At 39.1% G+C, this 13,638-nt stretch overlaps 1 protein-coding gene across 2 annotated transcripts; it reads right to left on the reverse strand.

The window, feature by feature from the left end:
* Positions 1-2,463: 2,463 nt before the first annotated feature.
* On the reverse strand, positions 2,464-13,580 carry klhl8 (kelch-like family member 8). 2 transcript variants are annotated; one of them, XM_037753351.1, is made up of 12 exons: positions 13,468-13,580; positions 9,951-10,170; positions 9,556-9,617; positions 8,350-8,515; positions 7,811-8,131; positions 7,406-7,592; positions 6,959-7,102; positions 6,553-6,664; positions 5,714-5,882; positions 5,465-5,624; positions 4,728-4,929; positions 2,464-4,352 (listed from the first exon to the last, which is right to left on the reverse strand). In XM_037753351.1, exons 2-12 carry the CDS (start codon positions 10,146-10,148, stop codon positions 4,229-4,231), a joined length of 1,845 nt encoding a protein of 614 aa, XP_037609279.1. In that variant the 5' UTR covers positions 10,149-10,170; positions 13,468-13,580; the 3' UTR covers positions 2,464-4,228. The 2 variants fall into 2 exon arrangements, with proteins under 2 accessions (XP_037609279.1, XP_037609280.1); XM_037753352.1 differs by lacking the exon at positions 13,468-13,580 and adding an exon at positions 12,514-12,554.
* Between the last annotated feature and the right edge of the window lie 58 nt (positions 13,581-13,638).

A 13,638-nucleotide genomic window follows, 5' to 3' on the forward strand; every position in this document is an offset into this window, starting at 1 on the left:
TCTTGTACAATATTTTTTTGTTTCAAGTGTTTTTCTACCCATTTTTTTTTATTACTTTTATGCTAAAACAAAACTTTCATATGATGAGATTCTGGTTCACACAATCTCCCTTCTATCTTGGGTCTGTGCTCCATGCACTTTTAATAATTTCTTCCAAAAATACAGCACAAATCATTTTTATCAATGTCCCCAACAGCTGCCTAACATCAAACACATATTGAAAGCACATTTTTAATATGGTTTTTGTTCATGGATATACTTGTTTTTATTTTGAGGATTATAAAACTAAAACCAGGGTCAGTGCTCTCAAGTTTATGCTTTGACCTCCCCAAAAATATAATGAAAAAGAGACTCACCGCAAGCAAGAAGAGCAGCCAAGCTGAGCAGCTGCAGAAGCATTCTTTCTCTTCTGTCCGTTTTTATTTTTCTGAAGTCACCTCTCAAGGTGTGTTTCTACGCATCCTAATAGCTTTAAGTTTTTCTCCAAACTCCCCTGCACCTGGCAGTGTGTGTGTGTGTGTGATGTGCTCTAGCTCCCAGTTATCAGACCTCTGAGCATCTTCTCTTTGGTTCACCTCTTTTCTGCATCCACCCAGGGTCCAAAGACTGAAAGCAGTAAAACACAGATGACAAACACTTGACCTCTCATGACTCATTTTCTACATTACAACCTACGGTAGTTTGCCACCAAATAAAACTTAAATGATTAAAAACAAAGTTGACTATTTTGATTCCACAATTTGCAATATTAAGGATAAAACATTAGAATGTCATAATAACATTTACAAAAAATAAACATGTATTTGACAATACAAAATGGACATATTTTCTAATTTTCATTTTTTTCTACATATTACTTCTTGCTGAATGCATTTTATTGTAAAACATCTTGAGTCAATTGACTGAATGTGATATATAAACACATTTACTTACCTAATCAAGAAATTAAAATGCTGGGGGGGGTCCAGTTCAATCTTGCAAATTTCTGATTCATTAGAAGCTAATCTACAGAGGCTGCTAAAATGCTTCTACATTCAATGATTTTCACTCATTTTGAATTACTGTTAACAAGCTGATCACGGGCCAACCATAGTACGCTGAAACCACTCAAATCACTTTACAAACAAGCACTAAAATCACTTCCCAATTGTTTTTAAAAATGTATCAGATTGTAAATTGGGATGACCTAATCGAATATGCAAACTTGTACTTGGTATACTAAGTCATCCATGACTTAGCTCCACTGCCACTTGCAGCCTATTTCAACAGAAGAACCGATACTAATCGTGTCACTAGGGGGTCTATAAGAGGAGATTGCATTATTCCGTTGCGGGAAAAAAAGTGCCTTTAGCCAGTCAGCCTGGTCTGTTAGAGGTTCAAGAGAGTAGAATATGTTCCCAACTCACATCAGACAACTAAACACTTATAGATCTTTCAATTAAAACAATGCCTGATTAATACAAAACAATGAATGATTAATACATACACATACAAACACTATTTTTGCTGCTGCTACTGTATCTATACGTCCTGCTTGTTTGCAATGTCGTTCTATACGTACAGCATACGTCACTACGGCTTCTACTGCTTCTAGTGTCCTTGTCAAACCTTTTAATCTACATGCCCTCTTTTTGTTCTGTTTTGATGTGTTTTATGAAGATGTTTGTCACACCTTGGCCAGGGATTGCAGATGAAAAACTGTTCCTTCTCTCAAATAAATTAAACTAAACAATCATTGTTGAAAATGGTAGAAATTCTGCGAGCTGTGTGCTAAGAAGTCATACTACACAATACATAATAATACAAACAAATACAAACACACAAGTGGTCACACAATTTGCTTTTTGAACATCACAAACTATCAGGGGATGTAACCAATTTTTGCAATAGGAGTTTCAGGCATCTTTAAAAACCATAACGACACCTTGATTATATTATATTGTGCACTTCACATTTGACCCAGCGAAACCACAAAGTCCAGGAGACAGTTTATAACAACCACATGTCAGCTGTCAATAAACTTTACACAACCAAAACCTCTGCCTCAAAGTGTTACTTTTTAACTTGGTTTAATAGGATGTTACAAAACGATAAACGCAAATTTGATATCAACTTCTCATTTACACGTTATATTGCTCAGCAGGACTCATCAGAATCAGGAAAACTCATGATGCCTACTTTTAAGAAAAAGTATAACTTTATGAATCTTCATTGAGAATAAAAAAAAAATGCACACCCAACAGTGTCAAGTGTGTAGGAAACTGAACTCACCTCTTTAGTTTAGAGCAGTCTGATGAGCAAGTTGATGGTGACTTTTCCTAACAAAAGTGACAGTTAATTTTACGAAAGGGGGCATTACAACAAACTTGATTGTTGACAGGCTTTTTATGGATCCAGTTTATAATTAGTCTTTAAAATGTCTTTAAGTGCTACAGGAAAAAAAAAACATAGAAATCCCATCAATAAACTTTACACATAAATTTATTGTACCAATTTATACCAATACCATGTAAATAAAAAGCACAAGGAGGAAGAACAACACAAAGAACAGTAAAGTTTACAAAAGACTTACAAAAGTTTCTGGCTCATTTGCTAAAAAAGTTGGGGACACGTTTTTTTTCAGTTTTTGTGTAGAAATGATGTACCTGGTTGATAATATGCACTAAAATTAACACCGGCAGGACACAAACTGTGCAACAATATGTATATTTCTGTTATAACTGTATATAGCTGTTTCAAAGTCATCACTCTGTAAACCTATTGTGAGAAAAAAGTTGCCAAAAAATCATTAAATTTTCCGTAGATTTGGGTGTCAAATAAACATCTTCAAACTTAGAACATGAAATTCTCCATTTAGGACAAAAATATACTCGGACTTCACATCTATTCTAGGAAAATAGTGCACAGCAATGGATTAGATAGTGTAGTAAAGGATAATACCAAAGATACACGTATTTTATTATACAAAAATGTCCATATATTAAAATATAACGCAACCAATCTGCAGAGACAAACCTCAGCTGCATCTCGTACACATCTGAAAGCACTCTGATTAGGATTTCTGACAGTCCAGCTATCATCAAACACAAATCTTGAATTTGAATCTGTCCCTTTCAGTTTGAACAGATCTCTATACAATAAAATTGAAAAATAACCGGAGCGGTGCACCGTATTGCTCTGATCAGTCCTTGACTCTCAGGTATATCATCAAATCTTTCTCTATTCTGAGGTCGAGGTAAAGGTGGCCACTCAGGATTCAGCAGGCGTTGAACCAGATTTGCATCTTCAGCTTCCTAGAATGGCTGTTTTTTTGTGTTTGGCACTTGCAGCAGTTAAATTCGTCGAAACCTTCCCCTCTTACCCAGTGACTGATTTGTCTCAATCGGCCTTAAATGATTGTTCAAACACAATTACAGGTAAATCCCAGCTACAATTGTTACAATATGATCCAGCTTACTGATAGACTTTTTAAAAGGTGCATTCAGAATTATTCTAACTGCTCAAACAGATGCTTTCACTTAACCTAGCATAAGATCAAAGGAATCTTGTAAATGTATTTGACATCTTAACATTATATTTCAGATTGACTGATGAAAATGATAACGTTTTAACTGCACACGCTGCACTGCAAATTTCAAATTACTGATTTGTCATATCTCTGTGGGTCATGAAAAAGACTGCAGGACCAGCGAGTAAACCAGAGACAGTCTTGAAGAAGAGACCTTTGAAATGCATTCATACTGGCCTACTATACAGTCCACATTCATAATGTGCAGTTAAACTATTAGTTCTGAATCCAAACTCACCTCTCATTCTGGAGACGTTAGTATTAAATACTAATGGGCTCAGCCACTATGTTCCCTTAAAAAAGTCAAAACTATGTCAAGGCAGTCAAACAGAAGAAAATACAGTACAAAATACTACATCACTGATATCAAATAACACCAGCAGGAGTCAAGAAATAATGTCTTGAATCTGTGATTTTGTCAGAGAAGACTTCAGATTTGTCAGCTGTGCACTTCAAGTCAGTAGAACCTCCCTAATATTCCTCGATCACTGAGTGCAAACTGAACATCAGCCTAAAACTGATTAAGGCTGATGTTCAGACAGTGGCGACCGTAATCGCTCCGTCACTGTCTGTGTGCTTTGTGTTGTGTGCTTGTGCAGTGATCAGATCTGATGGTGACCTGACAGTCAGTCGGTCACCTGGTAACGAGTGGAGCGGCGGTCACATGCAGTTGGCCACGTTGCTGGAGCCCTGGCCGACGTCCCTGATCTGGCTGACGTGAGACGAGCAGACAGCCACTCCGGCTCCGGCACGGCAGTGAGACACTGAACCCACCAGCTCCCATCTGAACAGCAAACAAAATAATAATAAGAAGACATACTAACAGTCCTAAACAATACAGCAGTATTTTTGAGCTACGTCTGTAACTGCAAAATTCAAACTGTTTCAATTAGAGCAGGGTCATTATTCATGTACGTCACTGGTTGAGCCCTGTTTCAGTATCATGAAAGACGAGTCACACAAGCTTCAAATGTGGACTGTTGTCCAGGGTACCATTAAAGCCAGGATTAGTAATCGTCTTCAGAAACACTTTTTGTTATGTTTTTTGAAATTCTCATTACATCCCGACAGCAATTACAGCAGAACAAGTGTGGGCTGTTAAAACAACAGAAAAGACAAACACACCACATCACACAGTCTTCATTTATCGCCTCCTCACCTGTTCATTCGAGGCTCAAAAGCCTCCACTGTGTTCAGGTAGATATTCCCATTGTGACCCCCGACTGCGAACACTCTTCCCATTACAGTGGCTACCCCGACTCCCCCACGTGGGGTGGTCAGCTCAGACACGTACTCCCAGTGGTGCATTCGTGGGTCAAAGCGCTCTACAGAGCTCAGGGGTGAATTGTCATCAAAACCACCTTTAGGAAAAGAGAGAGCCGGAGAGAGAAAATTATCTCAAGTGGTTTTGTGTGAAAAAGCTTACGGGTCATGTATGATATTACTTCACATTAAATGATAAGGACATGTGTAGCCAGGTAAACGACACTCACTCAGGTGTAACAACCACTAACAGTAGGATATGTAGTTGCTGTTAGCAAGATACACAAGATAAGAGGATTGCATGTCTCCATGCCAAGCCACAGCTACCAGGCAAAATGCCACATTTTAATGAACCTTGAATGACTCTTCAAGTTCACGTGGTACAATAAAAATCTCATCCTCACACTCTGTTAATCAGTCACCAGATAGCTTAACAAAACATGAACTTTTGTCGTCTCTGATTCACGCATTTGTGTATAAAATTGTAAGGTGTATATCTATCATGTGACCTGGGTGTATCAAAACTATCTTACTACAGCTACCAACAATATCTGGCTAACCCAAGTGACCAGATCCGCAGAGATGAATATTACCGATGTTTGGAATTCATCTTAGTTGATTTATTCCTCTCACCCACTACATAGAGGCAGCCATTGAGTTTGCTGACTCCATTTCCAGCCCGTCGCTGGCCCATCTCGCTGATCTCCGTCCACTTGTTGAGATGTGGGTTAAACCGCTCCACACTGGACAGTGACGCCACGCCGTCGTTGCCTCCCACTGCGTACACGAAACTCTGGCAAAGGAGAGGGTATTAAAGCAGTGAATTCCAGAGTCGATATCATGTATCAGTCACAATTGATTGTCCTTCCTTTGCAGTCTTACCCCCAACGCCACAGATCCTACTCCTCCTCTGGGTGTGTTCATCGGAGCCACAGCGCTCCAGCAGTCACTTTCGATGTCGTAGCGCTCCACATCGTTGAAGCAGGAGTTGTCATCCAGACCGCCAATGGCATAGATAGGACCACCAAGAGCTGCTAGGGCTATACCCCTCCTGAGAAACAAACATATCCTTGCTCAGTAGAGTAGAGTAAATACATACTGGAGAGAGTAAATGGAAAAAAAGGAACATTTTCCAAGACAACAGGAACAAATTAAATCAAAATTTAGGATTAACAGATCCCCAGCAGGGTTTTAAACTCAGACTAGCAGCTGTTGGAGTGTAAAGAACAGGATGAATGATTTCTAGGCTTTCTGTATAATCATTATCCATATTTTAAATTACTTTGTCCAGCTTTGTGGATTTGCCCCCCCCCCCCCCCCGATATTCCTACTGGCTCTGGCAAGTTTTGGTGAGCTCCACTGCTGCTCTGCATTGTGTGTTAACTTTTTCAACAGTGGCAGTCAAATAGTGCCAGTTTTAAAGTGGAAAATTCCATTTAAGTGTATGAATAACTTCCTATTGTAGAAGGCTGTTGTGACAATGCTGCCCAAAATGAGAGATCACATAAGAAGCTGGAGGTTGTAAAAAGTTGGTAATTAATATTACTGCTACCCAGAACCAGACCATTCATTTTGTTTTTAAGGGCGCTTTCACAAGCCAACATTTAGTCCGTTTTAGTATTATAATTTTTTTATTCAGATAGCACCCTCTCCCAGAATGTAACCACAGAAGCCACAAAAGAAAGTCCCATTCACATTAGTGTATTGTAGTGTCTGTGTACCTCTTGGTGTTCATTGAGGCTTTCATCATCCACTTGTTGGTGAGGGGGTCAAACATCTCCATGTTGCCTAAGTGTTCGTTACCATCATGGCCCCCGACAGCATAAACCTTGCCTAAGGAAACCAACATCAAACAGATATGAAGCTGAGTCTTTATGATCATGTGACCTGAACAGTGATATTTTCATATGAAAATCTTCTCAAAACTTAATTATTAGCGTATTGTATTTGTAAACCTTCATAAAAGGTAGCATTTACTGCAATACTGTTGTATTAGACTGCATTAGTTTCAGCTAGGTGTACCTAATAAACTGGCATACATGTCATAACGTTTCCCTGTTTCACTGTTCTACTTTCCATTACCCTTCTTTTACTTTCTGTAGCTTTATTATACATAACCCCTCTTACCTCCTACAGATATTACACCCACGTGACGCCGTCTGCTGTTCATTTCAGGACCGAAGAACCAGCTGTTCTTAGTGATGGAGTAGCACTCGATGCTGCGAAATGGGTCACCGGAACCCCCGCGGCCACCCACACAGAACAAAACCCCTGAGGAAATGATCGGAAAGAACAAAACGTTGGCGCAGTGAAAGAACACACATCGTACTTTGAGCCCACAGAAGCTCAGAATAAACGTTTTGAAAAGATGAAAAAAAATATGCAAAGCAAATATCTCTTATTATTTGCTTATGTTATGAAAACAAGACTAAGCCTGTTACAACACATAAACACCAAGAAAGGCATTTGGTTTCATTTATGTAGCTGTATATTTTTCCAGGATGATAAGAAAAAGTGCTGCATGTTACTACAAATGCCATTAAATCAGTGGTTACATGTTCATAGAAGTATTACCTGCAGTGTGCTTCCGGGGTATGGTACGGACTGAATACTCAAAGTCCAGCACCACTTTGTTGCTGAGGTGCAGGTGGTAGTTCCTGGCTTCGTCCATCAGGTCGCGACAACTCAGGTTACCTTTAATCATCTCGTCCTTCGCCACTGTTCCAGTCAGGAACTCTACAGGGAGCAGGGGGAGGCGCACCTGAAGGAGAGACCAGCATGCACATTGTATTGTTGTTGTAAAAAAAGATTACATAAAGCTGTGAACACATACGTAACACTAATTTCCCACACAGTTATGTAGCTAAACCTTCAGGTAATCAGTAACCCAAGTTAAAATCTACTCAACCACACACAGAGGTACTTTCAAAAACTAAATTTCTGAAGATATTAAATATTAAAAGTTATGCACTCTCTAACCTGAGACATGATCTGGTCCAGCCAGGCCTCGTGGTGCTGTGGGTTTGCTTTCAGCCATTTCACTGCTGCGTTGTACACCTGTGTTTCTGAGTGGATATTGAGCTCGCTGGAGGACAATAACGTGCGCAAGTGCTGGGGAGACACGCATGTAAAGTCCTCACAGTCCACTACCTCAGTGAAGTGTTCGCAGGCATAGCGGTCAGCCATGTCCATCAGGTCCACACGATTGTGGCTCTCAGCAAAGGTACGGACTGCCAGACAGTTGGTGGGGTGAAAGTGGGCCTTCATGTACTCGCAGCAGGCTCTCGCCACCAACTCCACCTAATACATTCAAGCAGTGATAAAGTAAATAAATAAAAATACATTTTCCAGATGATCTATTGCATAATAGAATTAAAATTGTCAGAACATTTTGAATTGCTCAATAAGGATTTGAGCATCACCACATTGGACATTTCATTGAAAATGCAGAACCCCTTAGTTCATGTAAAGTGAGGAAAACAAAATGCTCATTGATTGATTGTTATGTGTTTCTTTACCTGAAGGATGCAGGCAGCATAAAGCAGTGGCTGGACATTGTCCACAGTTAATGTGAGCTTGGAGGAGTAGGCAAAATGCACCAAGTCCTGGATGGCATCACCATCAAAGTCCTTGATCTCTATCAGTTCCTGCTTAGCCTCGGACATCTCTGACAGGAACATGGCCCTGAGGGAAGAAAGAGACACTTAGTCAACAACAAGGTGAAATACTTTCCACAAAGCTTTGTGTTCTGTAAAAACATAATGCTAACACAATGCTCACTCCACATAAAACGCACCATAAAACTTCGCGGAGAACAATGGGGGCAAAACAGCATCACCTATCGATTTAAACCGAATATTCTCTGATCTACCTCAGCTAAAAAACACAAAAACACTGAATCCATCAGCAAGTTAATGTGTTGTTTACTACCAAGCCTATTTGTAACCGGTACCAAGAACACACTTCACCTCCTCCACCTGTCTCTGTGTGTGTGTGATCTGATCACCCAAGACACATGCTAATGCCAGGTGTGAACAGGGCCACGGTATGTTAATGTTTTACTTCATGACAATCGATTAGTCATTATCATTCAATTTTAGTTGATGATGTTTTTAAAGGAAATTGTCATATTTCTTTTATAACACTATTGTCGTATCTTTTTTTCAAATAGCATGTGTTCAAAATATTGTGTAGGCCTATATTTTGTAATGCATGTATTTTTCCCAGATGTTAATATACAAGAGGGAACACATGCATTGTTTCTAAGCATCTTTATATAAATGATCGAAATAGAAATTACAAAATTCAGGATCCATTTAAAAGGTCACTGATTTTAATCCAGTGTACTTTTTGTCAAATTCAGTGAATAGCTCCTCATGGTGTGTGTACTGAAACAAAAAATCTGGTGTTCATACACAGCCATGGCTCTGTAAATGAGAAACACCAGACCGAGCCACACAACACTATTCCAGCCAATCAGCAACAGGGATGTACAAAGAGAAGGGCGGTGCGAGCGAGAGGGATGGTAAATCTGGAGGGGTGTATTTGTTTGGGTATTGAGTTCAAATATCAACAATCTTTCTCCAGAATCGCTGACTCCACAAATAAATCATTATGAAGATTGGATGTTCTCTGGTAAGAAAATAACCCTCTTATGTGCTGTACTGAAGATTGAAGTTATAGGTCCAGTTTAAAACACATAAAACGTAAACAATGGAACGTACCTGAAGTAAGGGATAACACAAGCCAGCACTAGCTTGTGGCATGGTATCAACCTACTGCCAACCTACAAAAAAAAGACACAAACACAAAATACATGTTTAAACAGGCCACAAGGCACACCTGTATCCAGCATTAATAAGCTCATGCTTATTAGTTTCCACAGTATGACTGTTCAGAGAGTACTGTGATTTCAGCAGCTATTTAGGGACTGGAAATAAATCAAACAACCACACTCAACTCAACTTTTTATTAATTAGGCTCACATCTATAAAGTATTCTTTGTGAGATCACAACTTTTAACCTTGCATTACGTAACACATAAACAAAAGTCAGTTGAGATATAAATATAAGACAAACAAAACTCTCTTTTTAATTGAGTCTGGATGGAGTGACCTACCTTCAGTGTAACGTCGCAGAGCTCTCCTACTTCATAGAAATGCCTGAGGGAGTTATGGAAGTCCTTCCAAGCCTCATGAGCCTCAAAGACAAAGGACCCATCAGGCTCACAGTCTGCTTTCAATGCCCTGTTTGCAGGCCGCTTCTCCTTGGGCTTCAGCTGCTTGGCATGGTCTGGCACCACATCCCCTGGTCCCATAGCTGGCTACAGGTAACAACACCTATAAGAGAGATTGGAGAGTTTGAAAATTGACAGAGAAAATTGCTTAATCATTGATTGATCAATCAATGATTGATCAATAGAATGAAGAGAAAATGAATCAGCAACAATTCTAACATTCAATTCCTCATTTCAGTCTTTTTTTATGCAAAAACAAGAATCATTCTCTGGTTCCAGCATCTCAGCTGTCAAGATTTTGCTTCTTTTCTCAGTTTTATATCATTGTTAATCTTACATTGTTGGGTTTTGGACTGTCAGTCACAAAAACAAGAAATTTTAAGACGTGATTGACATTTTTATAGTTTAAACAAATAACTCAGAAATTGAAAAAAAGAAAATCAACACATTTAATGATAATGATAATATAATAACCCATTCCTAGTGATAAGCAGGCCAGATTGTCACTGCCATTGACTGCATCGTGTAAGAATAACTTGCTATTTGAAATAGAAACCGCAACTCAGTGCAAATAACATTCTACAGGCTTCAATGGAGGAAACAAAAGGGAAATTAGTGGTGGGGGGAGACGGCCTGCCAGCTGGGCAAGTTTGGCCTGTATTCCTCCTCGTTTCAGTGTCACTTCCCCTTTACTCATTCAGCAGAGACTGGAGCCAAATTTGAAAAAACAAGATAAGCAGATTCCTCCAATTTAATATGACACACCACGCCGAGATTACCGTGCAAGCAAACCCATAAAAGTTCCTACCTATTGCTGAGTCTGATGAAAAATCTCCACAGTTGATATGACAGAGAAACTGAGAGCAGACCGCCAGAAGCCAAAGCTCCACCCACACCTTACAGATGCACTGTCTCTCTTTTAAGCTATGTCTCAGAGACTGAATAGACTGAGTGTATCGCTCCCTCATCACTAGTCCTCTCAGCTATAAGAGCAGAAACATCAAGCCCCATCATATGCACTAGTGATCAAAGGCTCTCTCTCCACTTCTGTTCTACTAGGCTCGTGGACAGGCCTCATTTTTGAAACCACATGTATGTAGGGACAGATTCAGGAACACTTTCATGGCCTTAAGATGATAACATCATCATGTTGTATTATTTATGAGGAGTGAGATAGTCAATAATTTAACGACAGAAATGTAGTGCTCAACTCCACTGAGTACAAACTGAAAAACAGTATGTGCCAACAGCAACCTCTGGAAATGCATACAGATTTTTTTCTATGCATTTGCCATCTGCACACAGTGACTCCCACAAAGCAACCAATATACCACATTAGGTACACAGAAGACGAGTGTCACACAAGGAGCACACAGCAACTATACTTTAATGCTGTGCTTCCAATGGTTTTGCCTTTGATCAGATTATTGTGACAGTAATTACCCAACTAATGAGCATGCTTCCTGCACACTGAATTACTATATTTCCCCTCACAACTGAGGGTGAGGCAGCTTGTGAAAAAAAGAGTGATAAATGTCAAGGTGACCATTTGCTATGCAGTCAGCTGGATAAGTACATTTATTTCACCTTTTTGTGTTGTATGCAGGGTCTGAAATTAAGTGTTTTCCTCACCTACCACTGTGGCAGGACACTGAACATTTCTACCGACCACTAAATGTTTTTGTCTGCCACTTCTGAAATCTATGCAGAATGCTTTAGAATTGTAAACACTGAATCAGTATCAGACAGTATAAATATGGAATATATCATGTAACTTTAATCCCTGACTATTTTAAACTTAGCTTTTTAAAATGATATTTCGTAATATAAGGAAACATATCTGCCATGATGGCAGGTGACCTGAAATTTCTACCTGCCACAGCCAACATTTACCCTGTATTTGGCAGGTGCTAAATTTCATTCCCTGGTTGTATGTCTTGTGATTACATGTCCCACATGCACTTTTTTTTTTACTATTTTATCTTTGCACTTCAAATGTTTTGCACCTATCTATACCTCAGTAGTAGCTACTGCTTGCTGTCTGAAAGTAGTGCATCTAAACTAGCCCTCATTTCTCTGCTATGTGCCAAACATGTCATTCATTCAAGTATAAACGTGTTTGGGCTACTTTTTTCTTACACAAAATATACAATAAGGTGACCCATAACAAAGATGTGCTTCCAATGGTTTGGCCTTTGATCAGAGTATTGTGACAGTAATGAGCTTGCTTCCTGCACACTGAATTACTATATCCCCCCTCACAACTGAGGGTGAGGCAGCTTGTGAAAAAAAGAGTGATAAATGTCAAGGTGACCATTTGCTATGCAGTCAGCTGGATAAGTACATTTATTTCACCTTTTTGTGTTGCATGTCTTGTGATTACATGTCACACATGCACTTTTTTTTTTACTATTTTATCTTTGCACTTCAAATGTGTTGCATCTACCTCAATAGTAGATACTGCTTGCTGTCTGAAAGTAGTGCATCTTTAGTCCTAACTAAACTAGCCCTCATTGCTCTGCTATGTGCCAAACATGTCATTCATTCAAGTATAAACGTGTTTGGGCTACTTTTTTCTTGCACAAAATATACAATAAGGTGACCCATAACAAAGATGTGCTTCCAATGGTTTGGCCTTTGATCAGAGTATTGTGACAGTAATTACCCAACTAATGATCTTGCTTCCTGCAAACTGAATTACTATATTCCCCCTCACAACTGAGGGTGAGGCAGCTTGTGAAAAAAGAGTGATAGACCTCAATAGTAGATACTGCTTGCTGTCTGAAAGTAGTGCATCTTTAGTCCTAACTAAACTAAACTAGATCTCATTGCTCTGCTATGTGCCAAACATGTAATACATTCAAGTTTAAACATGTTTTTTCTTGCACAAAATATACAATAAGGTGACCCATAACATAGATAACCTTAACAGCTACTCATGGGCACTAGAATATGAAGAGAAAGGGCAAAGGGATGCAAATATTTAGGATAATACAACAGCTGTAATGTTACTGCAAATATCAACACACAACTGGTTAGGTGGCTGTTCATTGTAAAAGAGAGATAGCATCTTCAGATGTCATCTAAAATTAGGTTTTGACGTGTCAATACTTTAGTGTACGATACCAATAAATACTTATATACATAGCAGCTAGGTTAGTTCATAATATCAGGCACAACAGTTGACAAAAACTAGAGATATAATGTAAAACATCAACATAGCTTGTTGCTAACAGCAACTAGCAGGCAGAGTAGCATCAGTGAGCTAATGTTAGCTGTACAAGGAAGGAGGAGGATTTAACGGTGAGTTTAAGCGAAAATACCAAATGTAAAACGCTACAAATGACTGTAAGACATTGGTTAATCGTCTCGTTGAGTTAAAAATGTTTAATTTAGATACCTCATGTCGCAGGAAGAATTAAGATGCCGGCTTCATTGAGCGAAATGTTTGGCATTGGCACGTTTGTTGTGATTTCACCAGGTGCATCATGGGTATTGTAGTTTTTAAGGCAGGTAATAGATAGATAGATAGATAGATAGATAGATAGATAGATAGATAGATAGATAGAGA

The sequence above is a fragment of the Sebastes umbrosus genome, chromosome 19 (genome assembly GCF_015220745.1).
Source record: "Sebastes umbrosus isolate fSebUmb1 chromosome 19, fSebUmb1.pri, whole genome shotgun sequence".
Lineage (NCBI taxonomy): Eukaryota > Metazoa > Chordata > Actinopteri > Perciformes > Sebastidae > Sebastes > Sebastes umbrosus.